The following is a 25,483-nucleotide window of genomic DNA, read 5'->3' as shown; positions in this document are numbered from 1 at the left end:
AGGAGGTGATATATACTGGAGCAGACATAGGATGAAGGTGGTATAACAAAAGGTGTTGAAGGGAGGTGATATATACTGGAGCAGACATAGGATGAAGGTGGTATAACAAAGGTGTTGAAGGGAGGTGATATATACTGGAGCAGACATAGGATGAAGGTGGTATAACAAAGGTGTTGAAGGAGGTGATATATACTGGAGCAGACATAGGATGAATGTGGTATAACAAAGGTGACTGAAGGGAGGGAGGTGATATATACTGGAGCAGACATAGGATGAAGGTGGTATAACAAAGGTGTTGAAGGAGGTGATATATACTGGAGCAGACATAGGATGAAGGTGGTATAACAAAGGTGTTGAAGGGAGGTGATATATACTGGAGCAGACATGATGAAGGTGGTATAACAAAGGTGTTGAAGGGAGGTGATATATACTGGAGCAGACATAGGATGAAGGTGGTATAACAAAGGTGTTGAAGGGAGGTGATATATACTGGAGCAGACATAGGATGAAGGTGGTATAACAAAGGTGTTGAAGGGAGGTGATATATACTGGAGCAGACATAGGATGAAGGTGGTATAACAAAGGTATTGAAGGAGGTGATATATACTGGAGCAGACATAGGATGAAGGTGGTATAACAAAGGTGTTGAAGGGAGGTGATATATACTGGAGCAGACATAGGATGAAGGTGGTATAACAAAGGTGTTGAAGGGAGGTGTGATATATACTGGAGCAGACAGGATGAAGGTGGGTATAACAAAGGTGTTGAAGGAGGTGATATATACTGGAGCAGACATAGGATGAAGGTGGTATAACAAAGGTGTTGAAGGGAGGTGATATATACTGGAGCAGACATGATGAAGGTGGTATAACAAAGGTGTTGAAGGGAGGTGATATATACTGGAGCAGACATAGGATGAAGGTGGTATAACAAAAGGTGTTGAAGGGAGGTGATATATACTGGAGCAGACATAGGATGAAGGTGGTATAACAAAGGTGTTGAGAAGAGGAGGTGATATATACTGGAGCAGACATATGATGAAGGTGGTATAACAAAAGGTGTTGAAGGGAGTGATATATACTGGAGCAGAGGATGAAGGTGGTATAACAAAGGTGTTGGATATATAACATAGGATGAAGGTGGTATAACAAAGGTGTTGAAGGGAGGTGATATATACTGGAGCAGACATAGGATGAAGGTGGTATAACAAAGGTGTTGAAGGGAGGTGATATATACTGGAGCAGACATAGGATGAAGGTGGTATAACAAAGGTGTTGAAGGGAGGTGATATATACTGGAGCAGACATAGGATGAAGGTGGTATAACAAAGGTGTTGAAGATATATACTGAGCAGACATAGGATGAAGGTGGTATAACAAAGGTGTTGCTAGTGAGGTATTGATATATACTGGAGCAGACATAGGATGAAGGTGGTATAACAAAGGTGTTGAAGGGAGGTGATATATACTGGAGCAGACATAGGATGAAGGTGGTATAACAAAGGTGTTGAAGGAGGTGATATATACTGGAGCAGACATAGGATGAAGGTGGTATAACAAAGGTGTTGAAGGGAGGTGATATATACTGGAGCAGACATAGGATGAAGGTGGTATAACAAAGGTGTTGAAGGGAGGTGATATATACTGGAGCAGACATAGGATGAAGGTGGTATAACAAAGGTGTTGAAGGGAGGTGATATATATACTGGAGCAGACATAGGATGAAGGTGGTATAACAAAGGTGTTGAAGGGAGGATATATACTGGAGCAGAGAGGATGAGGTGGTATAACAAAGGAAGGTATTGAAGGGAGGTGATATATGGACAGACATAGGATGAAGACATTGAAAGGGGAGGTGATATATATGAAGGTGGTATAACAAAGGTGTTGAAAGGAGGTGATATATACTGGAGCAGACATAGGATGAAGGTGGTATAACAAAGGTGTTGAAGGAGGTGATATATACTGGAGCAGACATAGGATGAAGGTGGTATAACATAAATGAAGGTGTAAATAAAGTTGAGGGAGGTGATATATACTGGAGCAGACATGAAGGATGAAGTGAGGTGCAGTGAAGGTGGTATAACAAAAGGTGTGAAGGAGGTGATATATACTGGAGCAGACATAGGATGAAGGTGGTATAACAAAGGTGTTGAAGGAGGTGATATATACTGGAGCAGACATGATGAAGGTGGTATAACAAAGGTATTGTAGTGAGGTGGATATATACTGGAGCAGACAGGATGAAGGTGGTATAACATGGAACAGACATAGGATGAAGGTGGTATAACAAAGGTGTTGAAGGGAGGTGATATATACTGGAGCAGACATAGGATGAAGGTGGTATAACAAAGGTGTTGAAGGGAGGTGATATATACTGGAGCAGACATAGGATGAAGGTGGTATAACAAAGGTGCTGAAGGGAGGTGATATATACTGGAGCAGACAGGATGAAGGTGGTATAACAAAGGTGTTGAAGGGAGGTGATATATACTGGAGCAGACATATGATGAAGGTGGTATAACAAAGGTATTGTAGTGAGGTGATATATACTGGAGCAGACAGGATGAAGGTGGTATAACAAAGGTGTTGAAGGGAGGTGATATATACTGGAGCAGACATAGGATGAAGGTGGTATAACAAAGGTGTTGAAGGGAGGTGATATATACTGGAGCAGACATAGGATGAAGGTGGTATAACAAAGGTGCTGAAGGGAGGTGATATATACTGGAGCAGACATAGGATGAAGGTGGTATAACAAAGGTGTTGAAGGGAGGTGATATATACTGGTTCAGAGGCAGAGCAGAAATAGTACCGCTTAGGAAGGTGTAAAGTGTGGAAAACATGTCTGGAGAAGCTAACACAATTTCCACTGCTGTTACTACACAGAGCCGTGATGAGGACCTATATTATTGATGCTCCAGGGTAATGATAGCACATGTTTTGGCGTCAAGTCATTCACAATTTAGAAACTTTCGCAACAATCCATAACAAAACATTAAGATTGTTGTAATTAGAACCAAGTGAATTCGATCTAGAGCAACAACTGAGAGTATATTGAGGTTGCAGCACACAGATAATATAATCATATTATTATCAGTGTGGCCAAAATCAGTGCATGTTGTGAGAAGCAATTGTATTTCACCATGTGTGTTTCTTTTACTCTGTTCATGTAAGTAGTAAGCACTTTGATATTTGTTTCTCAAAGCATCTGAAAATATTCCTGCCAAAGGTTAAATGTTGAAATCCTATAGGTGACAAGTCACAGATATATACAGGTGAAATTTCACGTCTAAATTGTTGCCTCACTGGTTCGGATTTGTTGAGCTTTTTTGATAGCATGTTTAAAGATGTCCATCTTCCAAAAAATGAAAACTGCTGATGAAAATGTCAAAAATAGTTTATAGAAAGTCCTTCAGGGATGAAATAATCAAAGTCAAGGTACTATATAATAACAGTCAATTTGTTTCAGACAAAGATCAAATTACCAAGTTATTACTTGTGAAAAACTGGTCAATTGCAACAATCATATATTAATGGAGGTCTAAACTGAAAAGGTCATCCTTCTTTGGGAAGAACTCATGCCTCTGGTTAAATTTGTATTTTTTGTGAATATGATGAAATTTATACATGCTTGACCCAGTATGAGGAATCACAGTTTCATCTGAATAAAATCTCATCATTGTCCTTGTGGTAGATGCATCATAAACGTGACAAGCCTGGTCTTCTCGCAGTCTTCTCGCAGCTCAAGTTTTTGCGCTGCATTGTTACTGAAATTGCCAGTATTGTAATCTTCTTGAGGTTCATTGGGATTCCTCAAGCTTGTTATTATGTCTGCAAATGCTTGCGGTTCTGAGTGACGCTTGTCCTTTATCCAAGTCTACTGCATTAAGATATAGTCATCCTTCATCCTGTCGTGTGTGTTTTATTGATATATGGTACTGTTATCAATCTAGAATAGGCTCTTGCTTAACTGGGATAGGTCAACTTTGCAATATCAAAATTAATTTATTTTAAGAGTCAGTGAGTAGGTTGGATTTTACGACGCTTTTAGCAATATTCCAGCAATATCACGGCGGGGGAGACCAGAAATGGGCTTCACATATTGTACCCATGTTGGGAATTGAACCCAGGCCTTCGGCATGACCAGTGAACACTTTAACCACTAGGCTACCCCACAAACCCAATTTGTTTTAGTGAGTGAGTGAGTTTAGTTTTACGCTACTTTTAGCAATATTCCAGCAGTATCATGGCGGGGGACACCAGAAATGGGCTTCACTCATTGTGCCCATGTGGGGAATCGAACCCGGGTCTTTGGCGTTATGAGCAAATGCTTTAACCACTAGGCTACCCCACCACCCCTGAGATTTTATGCTGAAAACCATATATCTTATCATTCCACAGTGTTTAAAACTGGAAGAAAAAGTTCAAGATTTTCCAAAACAAATTTGTTTACATTTTCATATTTGAATTTCAATATTTATGATATTGCTGATGGGACATTAAACGTTAAATCCTCCATTAGTGTATTGTGTTCCATATTGGAAAAGCTGTTAAAGCTATTTGACCAATCAATCACCATATGGTTGAGTGGTAAATGTTAGTCGAAATGGTTTTTCCTCACAGTAATATTGACAGACTACTTGAAGGTTGTCATCGCTGATCAGAACACATTATTCTTTCTCTATAGTGATTTTGGTCCTGAAAAAACTGGATGGATTTTATGATTTTAGTTAAGGGCTCGCTAATGTATTTCCAGATATTTTGTTCCAGTTATGGCGAACACAAGTTAGGTTGGGAAAAACTAACAATAGGAACTCGGTGAATTTATGGCTTGATAATGCATGCTCCCATAATGCATCAGTCTTGTTTCAGTACTACTATCCCACATTTCATAGTTCTTGGTTAAGCTTTTTATCATCAGACTTTTTGTGTTTAATTAATTTAAGGAAATGGTCTATTTAAAGGAAAGCTTTTAGCCATCAGTAATTTGTTGAAGGAAGGCAGTATTTCTGTGGGATTGTCATAGAAGAGTGCGCTGTTGTTATTCATAGTTAACGACAACGTGCGTCAGCCCGCTAACGAAATTTCTTTACATTGATAGGAATATGTTTTTTGCATTTTATTGTCTATTTCTTTCAATTTGTTTCCCTCGTCAGGAAGGGCAGTGACGTGGCGATCACGGTCCCTCGGAGTGAGACACAGTTTATCTCCTTGTCTTCATATAACGTGTAAATAGACGATATTATTCAGGCATTATGGGTAACGTTGTTGTGGAAATCAAATTCTGGGTTGTGCTATTTTCTCTCATTTCCTGTAATGACTTCAATATAAGTCTGTCGTGTACAAAGACTTGGATGAGTTCCGGTAATGTCTACACACGACATGGATTGAAGGGACGCGTAGTCTTGGGAACAATGTAATGAGGCTATGGACAAGGGATGAATCGAAGGACACTCAGTAATGAAAGTTCAAATTAAGCTTCCTGAGGGAATGAGCCATTAATATTGCTCCATTGATTTAACGACAGTCTCTGTCCACTGTCCAGGATGTCTTTGTTGCCTTGAACCATCATTTAGGCCTTCAGTACAGTTAAACATCTATTACCGTATTCAACCTCTTAAATAATAAAATATTTTTTATTTTTCTGTAGTCTTTTTTGTATAAGCCGTATGTAAATGACAGCTGTATGTAAATAATCAAGTAAAATGCAGGCAATTTTGAGTTTGTTGTCATGAGTGAGTGAGTTAAGTTTTACGACACTTTTAGCAATATTCCAGCAATATCACGGCAGGGAACACCAGAAATGGGTTTCACACATTGTGCCCATGTGGGGAATCGAACCCAGGTTTTCAGTGTGACGAGTGTATGCTTTAACCACTAGGCTACCCCACCACCCTTGTTATCATGACAGTCAGTCCATACAATTGAAATGCAATAGCCTTAAGTCCCTGAGCCTGACCATCCTGTCCTTTCAAGAACAAGAACATAGGTTTTATAAGTATCAGAGGCCACATGGCCAGTCCTTTCAGTTGCCTTTAATGACAATTCTAGCACGACATTGTGTGATACTCGATTCTGATTGGCTGAGAGCTCATCAAAACCGTACTTACATGGCAGTTTATGACCCCTAATTAAATGTGACCAATTCACCGCGTATGAATACAATGAACACATTGACCCTGATGTTTGTAAACAAACATGTCGGACATCGGCAATTTCTATCTCGGCAGCATCTTTGGTGTTTTTGGTTTGGTTTTTAAATTATATTTAGCGGTCTTAAATCAACGATAAAGGACCGCAAAATTGAAAACAGAGTAGCTTTATCTTCTAAGCATAGGGTTATGTGGATTTCCTCGCACCCTGACGGGGGAAATTGTGAACTAAAAGGAAATCAGAATTTAAATGTGCATTGGATAATATATAAACTTTATAATTTGTAGACATTTTAGAGCTTTTTTAAAGTTAATGATTTTTGGGGGATAGGTATCTTTTTTTCTAAATTCCAATTTTGAAGAAGGTGCCATTCAGCTTGGTAAATGAAAACCACATTGATTAAATGTTAACTTTTATCAATATTTATCTGAATATCTTTAATTTTGCCAGACAGGTTTCATTTCAACCTGATGTCATCCCGACATCATGTCAGTCTTTCAGCTGTGAGATTCATGGAAAAAATGTCATAGCAAAAACTGAAAACATTTTTAAAAAATCAAATATTAAAGAGTCTCTTCCCTTCATATGTCAATCTTGTTTGCATTCTGTTGGTACTGAACTTGTTTCAGTGGAAGATTTTGTCAAATATGATGCCAATCGACTCCATTCAAACCAACCTTTCCCTAGTAACTTTTGTTTGTTTTTGCAACAAAATGAATATGTGAAGCAGATTGTTTATCATTTACAAACATGTGATACTTGCTAATGAAGAGATAATCTTGGTGGCTAAGTGATTAGAAGTGCTCATGAAAGCTGGGAAAAGATGATCAATTTATAAAATGTCCTGTATTATTCATAAATACATTTGTGTTGTCAGATCGCTCAGCCGATATCTGAACAAAACCAACACATTCATGAAGCTGTTATAGCAGTCATGTCCTTATACCAGCTTTGAGATTTATATACACTGTTGTGTTTTACTTTGTGTCTGATCTCGGTTAGTTTTTTCCAGAGATTTTTGTCCATATCAGAAGTGGGTGATTTTATAATTTGGCATTGTTTAACTCACCTGTATCTAAAATCAGCAACCCATGATTGTCGTAAGAGGCGACTAGCGGGTTGTCAGGCTCCCTGAGGGGCGGTGGGGTAGCCTAGTGGTTAAAGCGTTCGCTCGTCACGCCGAAAATCCAGGTTCGATTTCCCAAATGGGCAAAATATGTGAAGCCCATTTCTGGTGTCCCCGCCGTGATATTGCTGGAATATTTCTAAAAGCGGCGTAAAATCAAACTCACTCACTCACTCACTCAGGTTCCCTGACTTGGTTGACACACGCCATCGTATCCCAGGTGCATAGAGTAATGCTCATGATGTCAATCACTGGATTGGCTGGTCCAGACTTGATTATTTACTGACCGCTGCAATATAGCTGGAATAGTGCTGAGTGTGGTGTTAAACAACAAACCAACCAACTAAAATTAGTGAGTTAGTGTATGGTTTAGGTTACAGTATTACATCGCAGCGTGTTAGCTAAACTTTGGACAGAAGCCAGATATAATGCAGGGTTTGGATGCATACAACTTTAGCCGAACAGGAGCTGTGTGGCGGCAGTCTGTAAATAATCGAGTCTGGACCAGACAATACAGTGATCAACAGCATGAGCATCGATCTATGCAATTGGGAACTGATGACATGTGTCAACCAAGTCAGTGAGCATGACCACCCGATCCCGTTAGTCGCCTCTTACGACAAGCATGGGTTACTGAAGATCAATATTCTAGCCCGGATCTTCACGGGTCTGAACAGGAAGGTGTTCACGGACCTGCTCTCTGTAACACTTTCCTTTACAATATCACCTTAGAAGCTGCAAGGCCTTTCACCTGAAACTTTGCATTAATGATGCCAGCATTGAAACACAGTGTCAGTCACTTATTGATCTGTCTTTTATATGTGAGAGGTTCGATTCCTTACATTGTCTCATCTATAAGATATGATGTAAGAGCGAGTACTGGGTGGTCAGGCTCGCTGACTTGGTTGAAACATGTCATCGTAGCCAATTGCGTAGATCGATGCTCATGCTGTCGATCACTGGGTAGTCTGTTCCAGACTCCATTATTTTCAGACCGCCGCCATATAGCTGGAATATTGATGAGGGTGGCGTTCATAGTGTATCCTGGCAGATGATATACACTACAAGTCATTAGGGGAGGAATTGGAAGCTGTTCCGGTCGCAGGAAGCAAGTTAAAGTCTTTAATTGGATCATTTGTTCAAGGTTATTGACTTTTCCCATTGCCATTGGTTCCTCCAGCATTCTGGGTTGTTGTTCACTATATCAATCACTTGATTGTATGGTTCAGTGGTCTCAGGAACTATGCTCATCTTAGTAAGACCCGCAGAAGTAGTTTCTACCTTCATTATTCATGTGCTTCAGTATCTCAGCTAGCAGATGCCAGATTTGAAATGAATTCAAAGAACCGGGAGTGTTGGAATGTTGTCTACTTCAACACTGTATCTTCATCTTGCTTCTCACAAACCTCTCCATATACAGGTCAAGATGGTAGCAGAGGCATTGTTTATACACTAGTGGATGTGGAAAGCCTCTTAACACCACTAGGGGAATGTAGGTCGCTCTGGCAAAGGGTTTCAATTGCAAGCCAATTCAAATGTTTCTTGTACGTTAATTCCGACCAGAAGGCACACTGGTTCTGAGAGTCATATGATTTCAGTGAAAAAGACGCCAAAGTGACTTGACATTACTGACAGCTGATAAATTAATGACAGGGCGATGGATGATGAACAGGGGAGACAACTCTTCATTATGATGGCATAGATGAATTCTTGTAATGCTCATAAAATATATGTGACTTTATTCACTTCAGGTGTAGTCTTAGATTTCTTAGATTTTAGGGGTGGTGGGGTAGCCTAGTAGTTAAAGCGTTCACCCGTCACGCTTAAGCCCAGGTTTGATTCCCACATGGGTACAATTTGTGACTCCCATTTCTTTCTGATATTGCTAAAAGCTAGTGCTGCATAAAACTAAACTCATTCACTCACTCTTAGAGTTCACAGAGTGAATGTAGTTTACTGCCATAGTGTGCAATATTCAGCTATAACATGGCAACGATGACACCAGGCTAGCTGTTCTCGAAACGTTCGTAGCCCTACGAACTTCTTAAGCCCATTCTTAACACATTGGCTACGATCAAAGTTAAGAATTCTTAGGGCTATGAATGTTCCATGAATAAGGTTCCTGGTGTTTGCAACAACCATAAGCATGTCCCCCCCTCCCAAGGGGACCTGCTGCATGTAACTCCATAATTAGCACTTCTTGTATCTCACATGGTGCCAGTCAGTCCCCCAGAAACAGGATTGCAGTCCCAGATTCACCATGACACTGCTTTATCAGTCCCACGCCATAGTTTGACAACACTAGCTGAGTGAAGCGTGGATGTTTGGGGTTCTTTTGAAAAACAATGAAATATAAATGTGGGTGACATTCATCCAGTGTGTGATAAACAAAACTGATCAAATAAATAAATGGATGTTATTTCATGTGATCGTAAACATCCGTTTAACGCAATTTAGCAGTTATCTTTTGTCTGCTGTCTAACAGTCATATTGAAAGTACAAAAATGTATTATCCTATTGATATCATCAAAGAAAATGTTGAAATGGGATGTAATATACATGTTCCTGCAGAGATAAAGATAATCAATCTGTTGATATCAGACTCCATTTTAACAGCTTTTGATGGATCCTGAATTGTGCTGACCTTCAAGGACATGAAGCTGATGGTGTTCAGTAGATCCTGAGATTGGGGAAACATTAGGCCTAACACTGTGTTGTGTGTGCACATAAAAACTACACTATCGTTTGGGTGACAGTAAGTCTGAGATGATGATATTGGTGGACTAATTACTGTGGACAGTATACTAGTCTGCCATATATATCTATAGCTCCTCGTGAAGGTGGGATGATGATGATGATGATAATGGTGAAGATAACAACAGTGATGGTGTTGCAGATGATGTTAATGATGATGGTGTTGCAGGTGATGACAATGATGATGATGACAGTGATGGTGATGCAATTGATGACAGTGATGATAATGATATTGATAGTGATGATGACAGTGATGATGATGATGATGACAGTGATGGTGTTGCAGGTGATAACAATGATGATGATGATGACATGATGATGATGATGGTGATGCAATTGATGACAGTGATGATGATGATGATATTGATAGTGATGATGATGACAGTGATGACATGATGATGATGATGACAGTGATGATGATGATGACAGTGATGGTGTTGCAGGATGATGATGACACATGATGATGATGACAGTGATGATGACAGATGATGATGATGATGATGATGATGACAGATGATGATGATGATGATAGTGATGATGATAGTGATGATGATGATGATGATGATGATGATGACAGTGATGATGATGATGATTACAGTGATGATGATGACAGTGATGATGATGATGATGATGACAGTGAGTGATGATAATGATATTGATGATGAGACAGTGATGATGATGATGATGATGATGATGATGATGATGATGATGATGATGATGATGATGATGATGAGTGATGATGATGATGATGATGATGACAGTGATGATGATGATGATGATGGTGATGACAGATGATGATGATGATGATGATGATGACAGTGATGATGATGATGATGACAATGATGAGTGATGACATGATGATGATGATTGATAGTGATGATGAATGATGATGATGATGATGATGATGATGATGATGATGATGATGACAGTGATGGTGATGATGATGGTGATGATGATGATGATGATGATGATGATGATACATGATGATGACAGTGACAGTGATGATGGTGATGATGATGATGATAGTGATGATGATGATGCAATGATGATGATGATGATGATGATGATGATTGATGATGATGATGACACTGATGATGATGATGACAGTGATGGATGATGATGATGATGATGATGATGATGATGATGATGATGACAGTGATGATGATGATGACCGTGATGATGAGATGATGATGATGATAGTGATGATGATAGTGATGATGATGATGACAAGTGATGATGATGATGACAGTGATGTGATACAGATGATGACAGTGATAGTGATGATGATGAAAGTGATGATGATGCAGATGATGATGATGATGCAGATGACAGTGATGATGATGATGACATGATGATGATGATGATGATGATGATGATGATATAGTGATGTTGATAGTTATTATGACGATGACAGTGATGATGGTGATGCAGATGATGATAGTGATGATGACAGTGATGGTGATACAGATGATGATAGTGATGTTGATAGTTATTATGACAATGACAGTGATGATGGTGATGCAGATGATGATAGTGATATTGATAGTGATGATGACAATGATGACAGTGATGGTGATGCAGATGATGATGGTGATGACAGTGATGGTGATGATGATGATGATGATGGTGATGGTGATGCAGATGATGATAGTGATGATGACAGTGATGATGATGATGACAGTGATGGTGATACAGATGATGACACTGACAGTGATGGTGATGATGGTGATACAGATGATCATAGTGATGATGATGATGATGATGACTGATTGGTGATGGTGATGCAGATGATGACAGTGATGATGACACTGACAGTGATGATGATGGTGATGCAGATGGTGATGCAGATGATGACAGTGATGATGGTGATGCAGATGATGACAGTGTGATGATGATGATGATGATAGTAACAGTGATGATGATGGTGATGCAGGTGATGATACTGACAGTGATGATGATGATAGTAACAGTGATGATGATGATAGTAACAGTGACGATGATAAGAAGGAGGATGATGATGATAGTAACAGTGATGATGATGATAATGATGATGATAGTCACAGTGATGATGATGATAATGATGATGATAGTAACAGTGATGATGATAAGAAGGATGATAATGGGTATGACGCCACCAACACTGATGGTAAGAATCTGAATAACATTCTTCACAGAAACGACTGGACCAATGAAATTGAAAAACAACATTTCCAGTGAAACACCCCAACTTGTCCAAGAGGTTGCTATTGACAAAACAGTTTCGGATCATGAATAATTTGTCAGATATTTGTATGAATTTGTCACTCAGTCATCACAACAATAAAATATCCCCCAAAATGTTTGTGATCATATATTATGGGACCACATAAGCTTTAGAGGTGTGCCATAACATCTATCTGTGAGACATCAGTCTTTGTCACTGAGCTCTCAATCACCCAAGACCTTGCATTAGCATTCATGTAACAGTTCTGTTGAACCTAAGTACTAAAGTAGGGTTATGTTGGAATGTAGAGACGAGGCCTTGGTTTCCATGTAAACACGTTCACAGAGGCTGTGGTATTGGTCAAGCATGCCCTCACTGACATATAGGTGGTGTTTACAACTAAACTGGAGGTTACAAAACATCAAACAAATTAATCCAGGTTACAATTATTGGAGATTGACAAAAATAAGTTTGTTGTACCAAATTAGCTGGGGTGTGTCTCGTGTGTGGAATAAGGTATGGCATTATTGGATTAGATATTCCAATAAAGGTTGATGTTTATTTGTGACAGAAATGTGTTGTCGCTTCTGAACTAATCACATGGATGATGAAAACGGTCTTAGTCATTTGCAGATTGGTATTTATTAATTATCAAATGGATGTTGACTAAGAAGCAGATTATTAATGTTAGACTTCCGTCGCTGTAGGATAAATATTAGGGTACTGAAAGTGTGCTGTACATGAATAGTATAGTGTTATGGAGGCTTCTGTCTCGGCTCTCAGAGACCTGGATGGCTTCAGCTTCATAACAGCGACATTCTTCCAATCAAATACAAAACATGTCTGTTGGCTTATCTTTGTTTAGTCCAGACTTACAGAGTTATATTTCCTGTTTTACAGGTTTTTCTTGATCAATGTTTTCAATGGACATGCTAGAATTTTAATCAACTGGTTCTTGTTGCAAATAGCTGTAAAACTGCTGATATGTTGTAAAGCAATTTTCATTCATTATTAATTTATGTATCTATACTTAAGGATGAAGCAAAGCATGAATAATAAATGTCATTGATTTTATTTTGGTTTTATGAACATATATTTCAAAAATAGCACAGGCACAATAGAAATTTGAAAACAAAGGGAATCAAGTAGTTACAGAATTGAAAATTTCAATATTTTATGCATATTATGTTTTTTGTGTGATCACCATGGCAGTGATGGTTTAGTCTTAATGGAATTCCCGCGTGATGATTTAGTAGTCAGGGCACGCAATACAGGACACTGTTTTAATATCATCAGTACAAATTTAATCTGGAACTAGATTTATTACAGAACCAAGCCTATTATGTTATATTTTGTGTAATCCCCACTCATATTTTGGGATTATCCATTTTTTTCACGAGAGGATATCCTTAAATTTCAGAGGAAGTCTTGCTTGAAAGAACTAAGTATGTCAGTGTTGCTATCAATTTCACATTTCCATAATTATTTCATGTTTCCTGGGATTAATCTGGACTTGCTCAGGGTTTGATATGCAGCCTTAAATCTGCAAAACAAATCAGTGCAATACTCTATTAGGTCACAAATCTCTTTTGGAACATGGCCTAGGCGATTTTATTAAATTTGTCACAATTATATGGAGTGAGAACATGAAAAAATCACACAGTTCTATTTTTTAAAATGAAATTACTATTAATGAACTTTATTCAGGGACTGGTCAACTAGGTAGTTGTTTATCATGAAAAAACTATCATGGGAAGGGTAGTCGGTGCAATATAATAGTCTGAAGACCAATCCCCCCTAGCAACACACATACACTCCTCCTATAATAAAGGACCAGTGCATTCGGAGCCATTCCATATCAACATAAGAAGACAATGAATATTTTGTTAGTCACAGTTCATGGAGTTGCAGTTTATGTTACTTTTTCCATGCATGTAATCAACGACATGATGACATAACTCATTTATTCTGCTACTGTCTTCTCCATGTCTGTGGCTTTGACTCTGAGGTCCATCCATGGTACGACCCTGAACAGATCAGGAGAGTGACCAGGATCTCTTCAGCCCTTCCGACACTCTGGGTAATGCAGAAGGCTGCAGTGTTGGGGAGTCTCCATATGCTCCAGAAAGTTTTCGACTAGGCAGCTCTTCCTAGGGAAGTCCCATTCGCTGTCTGGGTTTCGTGTAGGGGGGCAAGGGCATCTGAACTGATAATGAGCCTTACCAGCATGACTGCCAGGATCACCCGACCCCCATCTGCCGCATTTTAGTTTTTAAGCTGTAAAGCAAAATATTGGTCAATTTGTTTTGTACTTTCCATGCTCAAAGTACTGCCAGTGAGAAAAAGAAAAGTTCAGTCGAAAGCTTGATTGAAGAGACAGTTCTTGAGAGCTGTTCTAAAGGTGAAATAGGTTTGAGAGTACAGAGTTCAATTCGAAGACTATTCCACCGCAAAGGAGAAGCATGAGTGTCCATAAATAACAAGTTTCTCTGTCCAGTGAAACAACATATAAAATACAATTTCACATAAGTTGACCGCACAAAAGTGCTCAAATATATCTAAAAGACTCAGGGCGGTGGGGTAGCCTAATGGTTAAAGCGTTGGCTCGTCACGCCGAAGACCCGGGTTCGAATCCCCACATGTGTGAAGCCCATTTCTGGTGTCCCCCACCGTGATGTTGCTGGAATATTACTAAGAGCGGCGTAAAACCAAACTCAGTCAGTCAGTCTAAAAGACTCACATTGGATATACACACATACTATATAGATACATCCACAGATTATTATATAGGGATACGCATCTTGTCTACGTTTCATCATTTATGACAGTCTTGTGGCGGATGTTTTACCTAAGCTTCACGTCGCTTCCAACTGCTCACTGTGTTCTGTAAAGTCACTCACAGGGGACAGTGAAGTATCTTCCTGGCATTCCCAATCGCTCTACATGTTCTGAGAATCCATTAAGCCTCGCTGTCAGACTCCTGCAGAAGTCTGATGGCTGGAGGTTTAATTTGACAGCCATTGTTTTCCTTGCTATCCAGGATGTCAAAGGTTAAATGATTTTCTGGTATATCATACTTGAAAAATGGGTGTAGCATTCCAATATGTGCTTGATTTATGCATCTTTTTATGGATGATATTATCAGTGATATGTTTGTTTGATGTAACTTGGGTTGGAATTAGAGGTCTGTGTTTTTGTGATTGATGTTTACGATTTGCTTGTCATATGTGTTGGCTTATTATGTGACGGGTTGGCCTTGAGGAAAAACATATGGTTGATAAAGTGCCTTGAGTGCTTGAAGGTCAATACACAACTTGTGTTTTGTGGAAATGGTTCTGTAGTCTGAATATTAGGCTACGGTTTTATGGACGCTTAAATGTCACAGATAAATTGGAGTTTTGTTGCACAAGTTATTGTCAGAAATATGAGCTTTTAAGATGAATTCCATGTCAAATATTCTGTAATATATGTTGAGTGAGTGAGTGAATGTAGCTATTTTTTGTTACATCAGGATTTTATAACTTTTCACAGCATGTGATTGAAATAAATTGTTTGGTGAGAAACATTTGACAGTTTGGTATTGAAGGCCATGATAAAGTATAATAAAAACTTAAACCTTTTTATATTGATTGGGTTGAGGATATTTCAGTAGCTAGTCAAGCTAATTCTGTTGCTAAAAAAGGTTTTGTTTGGAAAAAAATCCTCGTGAGATCTGACTGATTATGGTAAGTGTTTAAGCTTTTTTTGTTTGTCTGACGTCAAGCAGTGGCATGGCTTCTATATGTTCAATTTCTTGATGTTTCCAGAAAAACCTGAGATGCAAGCCAACATTCCGAGAAGCAGGTGTCCGCAATTACAGAGAGGTAAGACACTATGACATAGAGTAGAGGGCACTTGATACTGGACACTAGGAGAGGGTATTGGGTAGAGGACACTAGGTACTGGGTATTGGGTACTGGACACTAGGTATTGGGTACAGGACACAAGGTACATGGTATTGGGAACTGGACACTGGGTACAGGGTATTGGGAACTGGACACTAGGTACAGGGTATTGGGTACTGGACACTAGGGAGAGGGTGTTGGGTACTGGACACTAGGTATTGGGTACTGGACACTAGGAGAGGGTATTGGGTACTGGACACTCGGTACAGGGTATTGGGTAGGGGACACTAGGTACAGGGTATTGGGTAGAGGACACTAGGTACAGGGTATTGGGTAGAGGACACTAGGTACAGGGTATTGGGTAGAGGACACTAGGTACAGGTTATTGGGTAGAGGACACTAGGTACAGGTTATTGGGTAGAGGACACTAGGTACAGGGTATTGGGTAGGGGACACTAGGTACAGGGTATTGGGTAGAGGACACTAGGTACAGGGTATTGGGTAGAGGACACTAGGTACAGGGTATTGGGTAGAGGACACTAGGTACAGGGTATTGGGTAGAGGACACTAGGTACAGGGTATTGGGTACTGGACACTAGGTACAGGGTATTGCTACTGGACACTAGGTACAGGGTATTGGGTAGAGGACACTAGGTACAGGGATGTCATCTTGGGTACTGGGACACTAGGTACAGGGTATTGGGTAGAGGACACTAGGTACAGGGTATTGGGTACTGGACACTAGGTACAGGGTATTGGGTAGGGGACACTAGGTACAGGGTATTGGGTACTTGACACTAGGTACAGAGCACTGGGTATTGGTACTGGACATTGGGTACTGGACACCAGGTACATGTTATCGGGTACATGACACTAGGTACAGGGTATTGACTACTGGACACAAGGTACAGGGCATTGGGTACTGAACACTAGGTACAGGGTATTGGGTACTGGACACTAGGTACAGGATATTGGGTACATGACACTAGGTACAGGGTATTGGCTACTGGACACAAGGTACAGGGTATTGGCTACTGGACACAAGGTACATGATATTGGGTACATGACACTAGGTACAGGGTATTGGCTACTGGACACTAGGTACAGGGTATTGGGTACTGGACACAAGGTACAGGGTATTGGGTACTGGACACTAGGTACAGGGTATTGGGTACTGGACACTAGGTACAGGGTATTGGCTACTGGACACTAGGTACTGGGTACAGGACACTAGGTACAGGGTATTGGCTACTGGACACAAGGTACAGGGTATTGGCTACTGGACACTAGGTACACCATTGGGTACTACTGGACACTAGGTATTGGGTACTGGACACAAGGTACAGGGTATTGGGTACTGGACACTAGGTACAGGGTATTGGGTACTGGACACAAGGTACAGGGTATTGGGTACTGGACACAAGGTACAGGGTATTGGCTACTGGACACAAGGTACAGGGTATTGGCTACTGGACACTAGGTACAGGGTATTGGCTACTGGACAGGGTAGGTACAGGACATTGGGTACTGGACACTACAAGGACACGTATTACTGGACACTAGGTATTGGGTACTGGACACAAGGTACAGGGTATTGGGTACTGGACACTAGGTACAGGTATTGGTATTGGACACTAGGACAGAGGTATTGGTACTGGACACAAGGTACAGGGTATTGGGTACTGGACACTAGGTACAGGTATTGGGTACTGGACACACAGGGTACTCGAGTACAGGACATTAGGTACTGGACACTAGGACACTAGGACACAAGGTATTGGACACTAGGACACATTTGGTACTGGACACTAGGTACAGGGTATTGGGTACTGGACACAAGGTACTGGACACTAGGTACCGGCTACTGGACACAAGGTACTCGGACACTAAGGTATTTTGATACTGGACACAGTACAGGTGCATGGTATAAGTAGAACATTGGACACTCAGGTGCAAGTGAAATTCGAGCCCGTGCATTGTGCTAATTTCAACTGTAATATTTATGTAAAGTATGCATTTTGATTGACAAATGTCAAACAATGTGGAACACAATGGTGAATTGGCAACTTTGGACAGTTTTACTTCTTGAGGCCACAAAATATTTCCATTTCATTCCTAATTGTGTAGAACAAAAGATGAGCTGTTTACCTTTAAGTGTCAGAAATTAAACACTGATTTTGAAGGATGAAATGAATTCAAATAGTCAAGGAGTAATTCTTGATCCCATCATTCCAAGAAATCCACTATAATGTGCGCTTACACCAGATATAGTTTCATCCATTTTGTCTATCTAAGAGAATAAAGCTTTCAATGATCAACATCTTCACCATCAGAGGGGTCGGGTGGGTAGCCTAGTGGTTAAAGTGGCTACTGGTCAGCGCCAAGGCACGGGTCGATTGGCTACATGGGTACTAGGTACTGACACTCAGGTATGGTGTCCTCCGGCCGAGTACAGGGTATTGGCTACTGGACACTAGGCTACTGGACACATTGTACGGAGTGTGGGTACTGGACACTAGGTACAGCAAGGTATTGGCTACTGGACACACAAGGTACAGGTATTGGGTACAGGACACTAGGTACAGGGTATTGGCTACTGGACACAAGGTACTGGACACACAGGACACTAGGTACAGGACACAAGGTACTGGACACAAGGTACAGGGTATTGGCTACTGGACACAAGGTACAGGGTATTGGGTACTGGACACAAGGTACAGGGTATTGGCTACTGGACACTAGGTACTGGGTATTGGCTACTGGACACAAGGTGGACACAAGGTACAGGGTATTGGCTACTGGACACAAGGTACAGGGTATTGGCTACTGGACACAAGGTACAGGATATTGGGTACACTAGGGACACTAGGTACAGGGTATTGGCTACTGGACACAAGGTACAGGGTATTGGCTACTGGACACTAGGTACAGGATTATTAGGTACTGGCTACTGGGTACAGGGTATTGGTACTGGACACTAGGTACAGGGTATTGGCTACTGGACACTAGGTACAGAGGGACACTACTGGACACAGGGTACAGGGCTACTGGGTACTGGACATTAGGTACAGGGTATTGGCTACTGGACACAAGGTACTGGACACTAGGTACTGGGTATTGGCTACTGGACACAAGGTACAGGGTATTGGCTACAGGATACTAGGTGCAGGTATTTGGTACTGGACACTAGGTACAGATATTGAGTACTGGACATTAGGTACAGGGTATTGGGAACTGGACACTAGGTATTGGGTACTGGACACTAGGTACAGGGTATTTGGTATTGGGTACTGGACACTAGGGACAGGGTATTGGGTACTGGACACTAGGTACAGGGTATTTGGTATTGGGTACTGGACACTAGGGACAGGGTATTGGGTACTGGACACTAGGTACAGGGTATTGGGTACTGGACACTAGGTACAGGGCTCTTGATACTGGATACAGTGGGTGCATGGGTATAAGTAGAACGTTGCAGTTTCAGGTTCCAGGATTGCAAGTGAAATTGAGCCCTGCATTGTGTAATTTCAGCTGTAATATTTTATGTAAAGTATGCATTTTGATTGACAAATGTCAAACAATGTGGAAAACAATGGTGAATTACAACTTTGAAAGTTTTACTTTCTGAGGCCACAAAAATATTTCCATTTTGCTCCTACTTGTAGAACAAAAGATGAGCTGTTTACCTCTTTAAGTGTCAGAAATTAAATACTGATTTTAAAGGATGAAATGAATTCAAATAGTCAAGGAGTAATTCTTGATCCCATCATTCCAAGAAATCCAATTATAATGTGTGCTTACACTAGATATAGTTTCATCCATTTTTGTCTTATCTAAGAGAATAAAGTTTTCATGCATCAACATCTTCAATTATCAGAGGGGACGGTGGGCTAGCCTAGTGGTTAAAGTGTTTGCTCGTCATGCCGAAGACCCGGGTTCGAATCCCCACATGGGTACAATGAGTGAAGCCCATTTCTGGTGTCCCCCGCCGTGATATTGCTGGAATATTGCTTAAAGCGGCGTAAAACCAAACTCAGTCAGTCAATTATCAGAATTGTCCTTCTTGTAACAATAGTCAAAGAACAAAATAATGTCATTGTTATGACATATTGATTTCTTATAACTCTCCCGGTTGTCAAAAAATATGTGAAATTCATCAACCATGTAATCCACCACAACTTTGCATTTATAAAAAAACATCATTTTACGCATCAGCGGAAATGCAGAAAATGTAAAACACACGAGGAAAGACAACTGCAGTTGATACCAATGTCAGTTAGCAGTATACAGGGAAGGTACTAAAAAAGTTAATCGTGTAATGATTTTTTCTTTTTAAAGTAAGTTTGATTAATTCAAGATATTCTGGTTGTTTACCAACTGTTCCACATGTTGCTGGATGTGTACAATGCTGTACGTAATTCAGGTTACAGCAATGATGGATACAGTTACAAATATTGTGATTATTTTTCATGGCCTGCATTAATTTGCCATTTAATTGTTTGTTTAGGATGGATATAGGTTCAGATTCTGCATGAGTGCATATATAGTTATGTTATTCAACAACAACAAAAAACACCAGTTAGGCCATGCCCTCACATGTCATTTACGACTGTTAATGACTCAATAAATAAATCGGTTACATAATGATTCAGATTGTTTTTGTTTACAAGTAATTAAACCTAAAGATGCTAAGTTTTTTCGAAAATGTTTTATTCAACCAAAGAACCAAAGATTGATCAGATGTATAAAAAATAATATCTTCTTGAAGAAACTAACAGACTGCCCCTACCACTTCATGTGAAGTGCCTGAATTCAACAATCTCTGTTGAGGGTGCTTGTGTGCCGAGAAAATTGATCGATACTTTTTAACTTGAAGAACTTTCTATTTGAGGAGCCCAAACTACTTAAAGTTTATATATATAGAAAGCTGAGAATTTATGCATACCATACTAAATTCAAATAATACCTTGATCCTACTTGGTAAATAGTTATAGCAAGTTTTATTTGGGGTTGTCATTATGCTACTTTCCTGTCAAATTGGTTTGAGTGAGTTTAGTTTTTTACCGCACTCAGCAATATTCTAGCTATATGGCGGCGGTCTGTAAATAATCGAGTCTGGAGCAGACAATCCAGTGATCAACAGCATGGGATCGATCTGCGCAATGTGGAACCAATGACAACCAAGTCAGCGAGCCTGACCACCCGATCCCGCTAGTCACCTCTTACGACAAGCATGGGTTACTGAAGATCAATATCCTAACCCGAACCTTCGAGGGTCCAAATTGGTTCAACACCAGCATGTAGCAGATTAAGGGAGATCAGCAGCTGTGTATAAAAAGGCTGGTATGGATCAACTGCACAGATTCCAACATTAATATCAACTTGATTTCCTCAAGAAATGTAAGTCCTAACACGGCAACCCAAAGAGATTGTCAAATGCACCCATCTTGTTATATGTCTGAAGTAACGATTGCCTGTTTCACTCCTATGGAGTCTGCAGTTGGCTCAAGCATTTCATTTACTACCTACACCATTCCGGACAACAACTGGATGTCATAATCTATTCTCAACGGAATTGAACTCAACTTACTCTAATTAGGACAAGGAAGCTTCGTGTATTTAATTTTGGTCAGACACAAAACCAACTGAGCTGAATTTGAAGATTTCTAGTCAGCAGCTTCGACTATTCGAAGTAAATAAGTTTTTAAGTACACATCTTTACGAGTTAACATATGTGAAGTCTTCAGATTGGGGTTGTCAAATATTTGATCTGACTTGTCAAACAAAGTCTGTCAGTTTGAAGCAGCGTGTGTTCTAATCCCAGAAGTACTACAAGAAGACGACTTCCATTAGGATACCGACGTTTGGCACTGAACACGTCTCTCAATGTTATTTATCTCGAGTCTGGATGCAGACATCAGTGTTTCCGGTACAGACGTTTGTTTATTATTCAAGCTACTGTCGCCTGCAGCCCAAGTTTAGTCATTAATGACTCTTCAAACATGACTCGCTTTTAACTGAAATTCTTTCCTAATATTTTGTGTATCGACAAAAATAGCATTTGAAAAAATACATGCATCAACAAAATTTCTTCTTTTCTATTTCAGCCTGTCCAAGCTTATTTGAAGTACATGTACCTTGAAATATGTAGATCGGCTGAGCATGTCAGTAATGAATGACTCTTATCTCATACTTTTTGAACTTCAGCAAACATTCATGCGGCACCATTGGGTACATCGGCGTCGGCAGGAGGGCAAGTGTAAACAATGTGGCAAGGTGAGCTATCTTTCCAGAACAGTCTTATGTTTTGTGGCTTATGCCGCACTCAGCAATATTCCTGCTATATGGCAGCAGTGTGTAAAAAATCAGGTCTGGACCAGACAATCCAGGGATCACATATATGAGCATCAATCTACACAATTGGGATACAATGACATGTGTCAACCAAGTCAGCAAGCCTGACACCCGATCCTGTTAGTCGCCTTTTACGGCAAGCATGGGTTTCTGAAGATCAATTCTAACCCTGACCTTCACCGGGATCAGAACAGTCTACTTTAGTGCTGTAACGAATCCTCTGTGGGGTGAATACGATACCTACCATGAATACAGATATTTGTCGAGAATATTATAATCTGTCACCAATTGGTAATATTTACCACATTCAGTGAAATAATCTATAATCTATATGTTTTGACCATGTTGACAGTGTTAATTTGTCACAATAATGACCAGAGACGACATTACTGTCAAATTAAATATGTAAGAGAGTAGACTATTATCCTGCTTTGAAAAATAACAGATTCATTTAAAAAAACGTACCATTTTCCAAAAATTGTGAATATTTGATTCCAGTGATTGCAAATATAATGAAAGAATACAGTTAGATTCAAGGGTTATGCATGTGCATCGTAAGAACCACAGTACCTGTTATATGTGAGTTCCTGTCGTACAATATGAAAGCTTATGTGTGGTTTCCTTACTAATGTACCTACAATTTTTATATACATTTAGCGAGTGAGTATGGTTTTACGCCGCTTTAAGCAATATTCCAGCAATATCGCGGTGGGGGGACACCAGAAATGGGCTTCACACATTGTACCCATGTGGGGAATTGAACCCGGGTCTTCGGCATGACGAGCGGACACTTTAACCACTAGGCTACCCCACCACTTTTATATACATGTACAATATGTGCTTGAGAACAAGACAGTTCCTTAGAAACCACTTCTATATTCTTTGTTGTTCTGTGCTGAATAACCTCATCATTAACTGCCAATGGACATCTTCATTGCCGTGTTGTTATTTATTGCCGTCGTCAGTTCGTTGTTAACACAACCAGACACATCAATATACTTTCACGTACTTAACTGGCTTCTCTCTTGATATTCCCGTAGACGTCTTTCTTATATTGTTATCTTTGTACATTAGCCTACTTCTGTAAACATACTGACGTGCGTGTATATATCTATATAAATATGAAATCAATACGCTAAGTCAGTATTCATCTGTAAAGAGACAAGAAGTAGCCCAGATATGTCCTCAGGAAGAATAAAGAAGTTGTTATCAATTAAAAAGTCTGCATATTCATTTACAAATATTTATGTATTTATGAACTTCTCTACAAGTCTTCCTTTTCTTGCAGAGGCTTCTGGAATGAAAATTTTGTATCTTGAAAGAATTGATACCTTTTGAATTTAAATATTTTTGCTGTTATCTAAATCAGGTTAAAAGCTTTGATATTTCAGAAGAAATTCCTTCTGGAAAATTGTTTAAAGAAAACGTATCTGGCATGCCCACCAACAAACTTGAAGGACTTTCCATGACCCTGTTCCAAACCTTCATTATGTTCTATGATCCTCTAGTAAACCCTGTCCGTTCCTCTCCATCTCTTTCCACACTCCCCCTTCCTCCCCCCCCCTTTGTACTCCGCTTGCTCACACACATGCACATGCACACCAAAAACATAGAGAGACACACAGACCACCTCTTTTGTTCATGATAATCAATCCTGTAATTGCTTCTTAATCATTAAGGACATCCGAGGATAATGGTCTCTCCTCATATATTATAGTACTTGACATTCTGACAACCTTGGCTAGACGTGTTTCTCTTGCTTGACAGGGGATCTTCTGCTAAATCCAGCTGATATTCTGATGCAGAATAAAATGCCTACTAGCATATTGTAAAGCTTGCTGAGGAGAATTTGGTGGTTCAAATATTGGACCTGCTTCATCGTATCCAGACTGCGTAATTCTATGTAAATATTGTTAACCACTGAAGGGACAGGGCCTTTTTCCACAGAGCGATCTTAGTATTAAGGTGATTTTTGCTCCCATAAGTTCATGTCTGCCTCTGTAGTCTTAGCACTAAGATCACTTACTGGAACTACGCTGGTACCCCGTGTCTTGGGTCCTTAGCAAAACAACTAATGTAACATGTGCTATATTTGGGATTACACTTTCTTAGTAAAGTACAGATTCTAGTGCTTTTTGAGTTGAGTCCCATCCGGGATTCGAACCCACACCCTCAGAGTCAGGCACCTAATCACCAGCACACAAAGTCAGACGCCTAGACCGCTCAGCCACCGCGGCTTCCACAAAAATGGAAGTCGGACAACTGGTAGTCTAGACTGCGGACTTTGTGTGCCCTTCTGAAAAGTGTTAATTGTCATGACTCCCACATCCGAAAACTATGATTACACAATGCCATTTAGAAAGTGGTCCAATGTAACATATGTTATATTTGGGATTACACTTTCTTAGTAAAGTACAGATTTGTTTGCTGGCGATCGTAAGTAAAAGTATTAAACTCACTTAGCGCTAAGATCTTCTTGTTGAAAACAGTATGGGGCCATGCTCAAAGAAATCTTTTATCAACCAAAATGCATCATTAAACAAGAAATACTCTTACTTTAGTCTTCTGTGCAGTACAATACTGTTCATGTTCTGACCCATATTTACCTGAATCCTTCGCTTCCCACAAATCATTTCTTTTGCATTTTGTGATTTGATACAGTTCCCGTTTCAAATACTTAGGATTCTTGTACGTGTTATTGGTTTATGTGTCAATGCTTGTGGTGAAACATTCTCAGAAATTCTTTAGAAAAATCAATAAAATGACAGTGACATATTTACGTCTTTGTTTCAGTCCTTCCAGCAAAGGTTCGCCTTTCAGAACAAGGTGAGCGAGGAGACATTGATCTCCACCTACAGAATTATGTCAACAAGTCTCCATCACAGAACTGAAACAAAAATGATGTGGTCTCTTTAACACATTGTACAACCCATGGTTTTAGAGTATCCACATTTTCTTATATCTATATTTTACTGGTTGTGTGACTTGATCTTTTCAAACAGGGTAT

General features: G+C 39.9%; 1 protein-coding gene across 8 annotated transcripts in view; it reads left to right on the top strand.

Annotated features, from left to right (window-relative positions):
* Positions 1 to 25,483, top strand: part of LOC124282742 (diacylglycerol kinase zeta-like) — a 388,746-nt gene that overhangs the window by 318,863 nt on the left and 44,400 nt on the right. For all 8 annotated transcript variants that reach the window (XM_046718812.1, XM_046718803.1, XM_046718816.1 and 5 more), the window contains 3 exons: positions 16,045 to 16,101; positions 22,330 to 22,398; positions 25,270 to 25,302. In XM_046718812.1, coding sequence (XP_046574768.1) covers positions 16,045 to 16,101; positions 22,330 to 22,398; positions 25,270 to 25,302 — 159 coding nt within the window. The remainder of the gene's footprint in view (positions 1 to 16,044; positions 16,102 to 22,329; positions 22,399 to 25,269; positions 25,303 to 25,483) is intronic.

The sequence above is a fragment of the Haliotis rubra genome, unplaced genomic scaffold (genome assembly GCF_003918875.1).
Source record: "Haliotis rubra isolate DU_JTF1 unplaced genomic scaffold, ASM391887v1 Scf109, whole genome shotgun sequence".
NCBI lineage: Eukaryota > Metazoa > Mollusca > Gastropoda > Lepetellida > Haliotidae > Haliotis > Haliotis rubra.
The sequence above is the reverse complement of the archived record's forward strand: the minus strand, read 5'-3'. Positions and strand labels throughout refer to the sequence as shown.